At 30.8% G+C, this 9,294-nt stretch overlaps 1 protein-coding gene across 1 annotated transcript; it reads right to left on the bottom strand.

Moving 5' to 3' along the window:
- Positions 1 to 2,718: 2,718 nt before the first annotated feature.
- On the bottom strand, positions 2,719 to 7,620 carry LOC132729153 (monocarboxylate transporter 3-like). The gene is made up of 5 exons (XM_060714900.1): positions 7,438 to 7,620; positions 5,685 to 5,828; positions 5,089 to 5,445; positions 4,171 to 4,569; positions 2,719 to 4,046 (listed from the first exon to the last, which is right to left on the bottom strand). Exons 1-5 carry the CDS (start codon positions 7,526 to 7,528, stop codon positions 3,865 to 3,867), a joined length of 1,173 nt encoding a protein of 390 aa, XP_060570883.1. The 5' UTR covers positions 7,529 to 7,620; the 3' UTR covers positions 2,719 to 3,864.
- Positions 7,621 to 9,294: the final 1,674 nt, after the last annotated feature.

The raw sequence follows: 9,294 nt of genomic DNA, 5'->3' as shown, positions 1-9,294 counted from the left end.
ATGTGCAGGTGTTTGAATGATGCATAAAGTTTTGTTTTTGGAAACAGACATGGGATTTAATGTCTGAAAAGGCAACTAGTTATTGATAAAAATTAAACATAAAAGTATGAGATGAATACGTATAGAATAGACAGGATACACGGTGTGGGTGGTTTGTTGCAAGTTACAAGTAACTATAAAAAAATTATCACACTGTGGTGTTAATTAGAAATCACTTCAATATAGTATATTACGTGTATTTCATTATTATAATATATATTAACCAACACTTCAAATCAAATTTCATTGCGCGTTCTTACATAGATATATGTATATTGTATCTTTAATACTAACAATTTCGAAGATCGAAGTAAATATGATTGAAATATTGAATATATTAACGAAATTTGAATTAAACTTTTTATACGCTTTCAATTTTAAAACAGTTTAAAACATAGAATAAAATTAGAGTAGATATAAGAATCTTACACCGGCTGCCGGTACAGACCAGATTATCTAGCTCGATGGTAACCATTTTTGGCGGTAACGAGTTTCCGCTAAACAGTTACCCGAGAGCTACACATGTAGATTTTCCTGTCTGTGACGCAGCCGGTGTTTGGTTCTTTCTCTTGCATATTACAAGTTAATGATTTTTTTAAAAGTCTTTTTGAAAACTGATATTTTCATTTAGCACCTTTTTCTTGTAGTAGCGTATGAATTTACAACTTCATACATAACAGGAAAATGACGTCATCTAAATAACGCAATACATTTATAAAATGCGCGTGGGAATGACGTCATTTAAAACACGCGACTTGTCTTACATGGGGGTTTAAGACAGGGTTTTCTAGCACCGGTGTAAACGGTAGATAATCCTGCCTGATGTGCAAGCATTCCACAAGAATTTTTGTAGATTATGATTTTCAGTTGATTTTCTGCAATTGCTCTTGGTAATTACTCCTGTTTTGAATTCATAAATCAGGACAATAAATACAAAGGGAAATACAATATTGACAATCGATATGTGTACTAACTACAATTGTATGAAAATCACAATGTTTTAACATATAATATCCTTTTAGTTTTAGAATAAGCCCTAGACAAAAATAAACCAATACGAGCTAATTAGTCTTTGTTTATTTCCTACTGGGAATGTGTGATACCCCCGCGCCATTCCAACCGCTCTAAAACCTATACTGATACAACAATGTACATGTATATAACATGTGCAAAAAACTCAATAGTTATATATCGGTTGAGCTTTTTTTTTCCTATATGAAACAATGACAAAACAACATTGTTAAATATCAATACAGTTTTAAAATCCTCATTAAAACTATACTGAATATAATAAGTTTAATAGAAAGAACAAAGAAACAATTCCTAACTATACGATAATTAATCATATTAAGTATACAGATCATATTTATATACATGCATACTACATACGAGCCCTTTTCAAACAACAACTAAAGATTTTGTAAACTGTCATAAAATCTTTAATATGATTTGTCAAGGGAAATACAGTTATAGGAGCTATCGGTGTAGAAACCATGATATAATTTATTTAATTTCACAGCTCAGACAACACCAATTGTATTTTACTTTGAACTTATATATCAGTATCCAAACACAGAACACTTTCAGAACAAGATAAATGCATTAATTTGTCAGTTTCAAATGTACACCTGCAAGCAATGTAAAAATGCAATCAGTGTTTTGTTTACTTTAAACCCCTTAAATATCATCCATAACGACCGATTGAAAATACATGTATCGCATGCTTGATTCAATTGGACCTGATAATGGGCGGCTGTGGTTGATATAAGGCACTCTAGCACCCACCTGCTTAAGCAAAGCACTTTCAAATAGGAAAATACAGTAAGAAATAAAATGAATTGGTAGATAAACAAAGGCATACAGTTGCAATGAACGATATGCATAGGTTCAACATTTAGTCAACCTAGTATTAAAGGAAACTTGAAATGTGTTATCGAAAGCATTTCCGTTACCAATAATTATATTGATAGACAGAACATCAACTTATGAAAGCCCGAATATGCTGACCAAAATATTAGCATGGCTATTACTGAGCCCCTGTAACGTTGACTACAGAATTGCATATTGTGGTTGACAACGAAAAAAATGTTTGAGTGTTTCAGTATCACATGAAAACGTTTGTCAAACTCATCATTAATTTTTTATTTGTTGTCTCTTTGTAAACATTTTTTCTTCAATTTCTTAAAGTATTGTTGTTTATGACATTTTCTTATACCACCCATAGAGGATAAGAAACTGTTTAGATGAAACTCTGTATGTATACAGTATCAGTTATTTTTAACACATTAAGTTATTCTAAATTGGTCAAGACAACGAATATGTTGCTATGTTCTTCCAATCTGTTTACAGTATAAACTGCCGGTTCAAACGTTTCCTCTAAACTTTACAGTTTATGTATGTCTTCCGACTTCGTTTAAATATCATAATTCCAAATCATGTTAGCAGCTTTTGGATCAGGCGTTTTCAAACTGATTTGTTCACTTAGCATATTTGGTCAAATCATATCACATTTCTAGGGTCTCCATTTTTAAAATACTCACTGAGCAAACCTCAAACATATACCAACACTTGTATAACACTAACTGTGTTGACACGATAACATAAATAGATATTTTAGTATAATCAAAGTTCAAAGCATTGGCTAAATTATATTTTGTATTTATAAACTGCGGTATACAGAAAATGCTAAGATTTACTAAACTGTAATCAACAAATTCGAAAGATGAAGGTTTATTCAATAATTAACAGATGTTAAAATAATCACGAACCAATTCGTTTTCATATCATTTGTCAGAACAGACTGATATTTTATTTGCCAGAATCATGCAATTTAGCCGTTTTAATTAACCTAATGAACAAAATATATTACAGTCTACTGTGACAATATAAGCACGTGTGCTATTATTGATTAAAATATGCTAAATAAACATTTTATGATTTGATTTCTTTTATTTGTACATATGCTATTATTAATCAAAATATATTTAATTAAAATTGTACAAGTTAATTTCTATTTTGCACATGGTGCATGATATAGAATATATATTAGCGTCCTTTCCCTTGTTATCTATAATTGAATTCAAATATCTAGCTTGAATATTTGCTTTCGTTCTTCTTTTGTCTATCAGTATCGGACTTAAAACACATCTTTTTTTAAGGCACGTTGACTTTGTTATAAAGCAATTATTTTTCCATTATCTAAAAGGTATTTTCTTTACTTTCATATTTAGGCAAACTGTTATGGAAGCTTCCATAAATTTACATTCATTTCTATCTAACATTTTTCAGGTAAACCCTTTCACTTAAATAAATAGCCTTATCTCATCTGCATCTATGTCAGATAAAACAAATGATTGTAAAGACATATCAGACTGTTGAAGCTACGTGTGTAACTTCAAAGTCGAATTAACGCACGTTATTTCAAAACCTTGAATTATTTTAGATCATATGACTGTGTCTATTTTTATATTTGTTTTAACGATACTACTTGTATATGACACAGGATTAAAACTGTTTCCATAAGATATATTGCTATTTAACTACGACTGTTTACAACAAAATGTCGTGATTATATTATTTTCAAGTATTTGAAAAATAAATATGAATTCAAGGGTAATGAAAAATTTCCCACTACGGCGAATGTAATAAGAAACATTTTAAATATCGTCAACAACAGAGTCCTCTCATTTCGGAATAGACTTTTCTAATATTTATATCAATTTAATGTGTTAGGTCACAGCACAGGTACGAGTATTTATTTTGTTACAGATAAAAAATTTAAACAAGCAAAGTATTTTCAGTAACTCGCTTAAAGTCTTGCACAAATTATTTCAGGGTATCGTAGCCTAATTTTGAATTTACATCATTAATCAGTTCACAGTTTTTCCGTTCATTATTACGTCTTATCAAATATGCATTTATCATGCTACTCATTGTGACGTAAACAGCAGTTCCGATGGAAACGTAGTACACCATGTTATAATTTCCAAACACATCCCGAGCTGTACCTAAACAAAGAAGAAAAATAACATAATATATATTATTAAAATATGTAAGTGGAATAATAAAACGTTTCTTTTCTCAAAACAATCAACACAACATAATCAAATTTTTAAATAATTTATAACTTACCTCCTAAAACACAACTGAGAAAGTCTCCAAGACCTATTGACACGTTAGCAAATGCCATCGCTGCTGGGTATTTCTCGTACCCCGACGCTTCATATACTACTGTAGGTGTGAGTGCATTGAACATGCTGAATGCAGCTCCGCGTAAAACGCATGCCAGCATTAAAAGTTTAAAAGAATCTATAAATCTTAATACAAGTGTATGTGCAGCAGCCAAAATTAAACACAAATATATGAAATGATTCATCATTGGCCATTTTTTGCATTTGAACACAATTAAACTAGCAAGAGCACGTCCAAGCACAGCAGCCACACCGGTTACTGATATCACAATCGAGCCTTCACTCCTCGTAAAGTTATTATCAATCATTTGGTCAACAATAAAAAGACCTTCAATATTTCCTGAAATAAAATTTAATGTCTATTAAAAATGATTAAAATTGTCAAAGACGAAAACCTAGAAAGTCATTTTTTGCTTCTTTTTTTCATATATTCATGAGAGACAATAAAAACTGAAAACAAAAAAGGTTTCGCTTGTTACATGTAGCACTGGCTTTTGCAGCATTCTATCTAGTGGTACATTTTTAATTTAAACATACTGAAACAAGTCAGACATCACAAAGCCTACATTATTATAACAAAACATTGCCATTACTGTAAATTAATGCTGATTTGTTTTCTATGGAATTGCTATATCAAACTTAAATTGACCAGTGCTCATAAAATTTATTTCGATTAAAAAGAACTTGTCCATTCATCCTTGTGTATGCTGAATATTGATTTCGTTTCATTATTGAATGTTCAAATTTGTTAAAGTGTATTATGAAAAGAAAACTTAAAATGTAAAATAAAATAAGAATTTTCTGCATAAAGACGTGAAACAATAAGAATTAAATACTTAAGAATGTTATGATTACTGACCTGTCATAAACATCAGGAGGACATTAAACATTATCGAACACAGAGTAAAATCTTTGAAAATGTTGGTATCACAAACAACTGGCGTTGATGATGCTCCTTGTTTGACGTCACTAAGAGAGTCAGACCGTGCGTACAATATTATTGCAAATGGCAAACACTGTAAGACGAAACCCGCGAGAATGACAAATGCTCCTGACCAAAAGAACTTGGCAATGACAATCTCAAATATCATCGGGACAGCAACGTGTCCAAAGCTTGCCCCGAGTGTAAGAGCTGTCAGATATAAGCGAGGATCTTTCTTGAATGCCTCACTTACAGAAATAAATGTCGATAGATAGCAAACGCTCATGCCTATCCCTAAAATGAAAGTTTAAATGTTATGTCATTATAAGACACATACATTTTGTGCAATCATCTTGACTGTATATCGTCATGTGTATTGTGTGAAACTGTGAAACAATGCATTAATAAACAACTGTTTTGAACCAATTTAGAGTATGCTTTTACAATCAATATGATTTTAAAATAAAAAAGGATATTTTAAAGAAGTCTTACTATGGTTTGCTTTCAAAATACACGCATAATGGTTTACTTACCACTCACTAAGCCAGCAAAAGCAATAATTTCTGCCATATTGATAGCAAATGAGCATCCAATAAGCCCGACGGTAGATAAAAGAATACCAAATATAGTTGATGGCCCTGTGCCTAACTTTTGTATAATCCAACCCCATAATATGCCTAGAAAAAAAAACAATTTTTCGTATAATTCCAGATAATTTCTATTTTCTTATTTTGACATCTTAGTCCGACTATTTGGAGGATATAGGCTGTTGTACTCACTCCGGCATCAACGTCGGCTTTGTTTCCAGATTTTTACACTTTTGTTAAGCTTTTGCGTGCAATTTGGTATCTCCAAAACAACTGAAATTCATTGGTTGAAACACCACATATTTACTTGCGAGCATAATAGGAGTTCACTGTCAAAGGCCTATATCTCTAACATTGAATTATTGATCTTTTTTAGTTACATTAATCCTTAAAAAGCAAAGGCTATTATGTATATCAAAAGGAATAGCAAAGCATATACTATGTTAAATCAAGATATAGTGTAATGTTTGGCTTTCTATTCTCATGAAATTGCAAAGTGTATCCTGGTGAATAGTAATATATAAAAAAGTAATGGCTAAGTGATCAACGGTAAAATGAAAGCAATGAACTTATGTTAAAACCAAAGTTAACGATCTCGGCTCCTCCGCATTCAGAAACATATTAAGAGAAGGCATACAGCGATATGTGTCATGAACTACTTTACACTGAGAAAAAGGGAACAAGTTGAAACGTCAAAAATCCACTCTGCCAATATATTTTGGAACTTAGATGAGTTGATTATTTGTTTTATGTTAATGCTGTTGAGTGAAGGTGACAGAAAGGAGATAAACATAGAAACAATATTATGTTTAAAGTAAATATAGTCTTCCCCTCGATACTTCTAGCTACATTTAACAAATGTGAAAACAGATAATCTTACGTTCTCCCTCCCTCATTAATCACATTGTTTTTGTTAATCTGATATTCATTTTTCCAAGGCTTAAAATAGACCTGCCTGCTAAATGACAATATATTAGAATATAAGTAGTTTGTTCACTATTAACTCTTACATCCGTTCAGTCAGACAAGCTCTAATTTCCATCTTGGCATCCGTGCAAATCCCCACAATTGAAACCTTAATTTAAGGAATTTAGAAGGTAAAAGTTCAAAATGAATTCGGTATGTTATAAACACTCAAATTGCACTTTTACTATTTCATTCTCACATCCATTGTTTTTATTATTTAAGATAAATGTTAGATTACATATTATAAAAGATAAATAATGATTACAATAATTCGTATAAATTCTTCCATGAAACATTTCTGTAACAGTAGGATCCAAAGACAATAAAAAGAATGAGCTAAAATTGTATGTATGGCCTGATGAACTTGTTCTTTAGAAATGTCTGGAAATGTAGCAGCTATCGCCATCATATTTTCGTTTTGGCAAAGTCTTGCAAAATTTAAATTAAACCGAAAACAATAAACAGTATAAGATTGTTATTTTCATTTACTATTCGAATTTGATAAACAAGATGATGATCTATTGATAATTTAAATTTATGCTTAAGCTGTCAATCTCATTGGTGATGTCATATAACATTACTACCTAATAAGCATATGAATGGATTTCATATGTTGACACCAGAAAACAAATTCAAATGAGAGTGGCATTTTTCTGCCTTAACCGGTCATATCACATTTGTTTGCCTTTAACCATTAGGATTGGTGCTATCAACAACGGTTTCTTTACATTACCTCCACTGAAAGTCATACAAAAGTATATTCCTTGAACAAAAGAAGCTTCGAATCTTGAGCTGTTAAATACTGTAAGGAGTTCCGCAAACATTACGCTATAACCATAACCGATCCCCACCGACACAAACTGTATAAATAATCCAGATATAAAAATCCCACATTTTCTGTCATTCAGTATAAGCATCCTAATACCAAAATTGTTACGGTATACGTTTAACAATGCAGTTTTTGATATGCCTCACTCTAACAGTATCTGAATTTTCGAAACAGATTATTTTTATTTAATATTCTAATTACGTTATGAAATCAGCTGGTTTAATTATTTTGATATTGCATGCATGCTGATGTGAGAAGTTTTATTATAATAATGAAATTTACAGAACATTATTATAATATAAAACATGTTAAGTAGACTGAGATGTACAATGGATTTCATTAGTATTTTTTCAAAACGTGCAAAGTGTATATGCAACTAAGTTGAAAGTATGACTGATAAAAATCACCATCCTAACACCATAATTATGTTACTCACTCCAATCAGGGTCTTTCAAATAGAATGGTCTCAAGTCGGACATATTTTACGATAAAAAATGTCTCGGCTTTGTCACATAATTAGGTTATCAACCGACCGTGATCTGGCCTAGTACATCACCATTCCAAAATCAAATTATAAGATTTTTTTGTCAAGTCGATTCACACATTACGCAAACTAATCCTGGGTAAATTACATTAGCGGTTTTACTTAAAAAGTAACAATTTTATGAAATTTGCCTTGTATCTAGAAATTTTTCATTCCCGGTAACTGTTCAAATTTGAAAATGGGTCCGAGTTTCATGAGCTCTTTTTGTGAAATTTATACATTGTTCAATAACAAAATAGAAATTGATTTTACAGAGAGAAAATGTTATTAAATCGTATCATGTATAGATTTTATGTTATTTCATGATGTTATTTACAATTATTTGATGTTTTATTTGCTGCATTTTCAAATGGCGCCTTTTATGTAAATATCATGTAAATTTCAATTAATGAAAAGAATGGGCACAGTCTTTCTATATCATATTTATATTTTATCCTAATCATTTTCGAAAAATGACTGTTGGTCAATCACCATTATAACGGTCAATCTTTTGAAATATATATAATAGCCAATTCAGCTCAACTTGAGAATGAAAAATTAATGTCATAATGTCACTTTAAGTAGTATGAACAAAACAATTATTGTTCTATAGACAGAAAATGAGATAAGATATCTATTTATGCTTCAAATGAACAAGGTCATCCGAAATTAAAGTAAAGACTTTCGCTTTATTTTAACTGGATATGATAGAGGTACATAAAAATATTTTCCATTATTTTTGTTTATTTTTTTTATATTGTAAGTGTATGTCTATTGATGGTTTTGTTTATTGGTTAATCAATTATAAATTTTAAAGCGGTATAATATCTTCCCGTATTTCTCAATTCCATATAACTGAGGCATTTTTCTTTCTCTTTATTTTTCAAGTTCGACCGTTTTAGACGTAGTTAATGATATAACAGGTTTCCGAAGTGTACTTTAGTGTGTCGGGGGTTGCGTTCTGTGAACGTCGCCTTGTCTTGCTGATCTCTGTTCTCATCTTAGATAATACTTATGGAAACAAAATAAAAATATGTAATCTTATAATTCCTTGATTGCAATGCATATAATGAATAAAACATAATTTATTATGAAAAGTATGTGTTGGATATGTACAGACTCAATTAAACCGAGTCTGCAATTTTCATGTAAATTTTTTGTTTGAGTGCCTCCGAGGGATCACCTTTTTCCCAGATATTTACGTACAAAAGATTTAATAGAATGCCACTAACGTGCCA

The sequence above is a fragment of the Ruditapes philippinarum genome, unplaced genomic scaffold (assembly GCF_026571515.1).
Source record: "Ruditapes philippinarum isolate M1 unplaced genomic scaffold, ASM2657151v2 ctg1020_1_1_1_1, whole genome shotgun sequence".
Classification (NCBI taxonomy): domain Eukaryota; kingdom Metazoa; phylum Mollusca; class Bivalvia; order Venerida; family Veneridae; genus Ruditapes; species Ruditapes philippinarum.
This window is presented reverse-complemented; position numbering and strand designations above follow the sequence as displayed.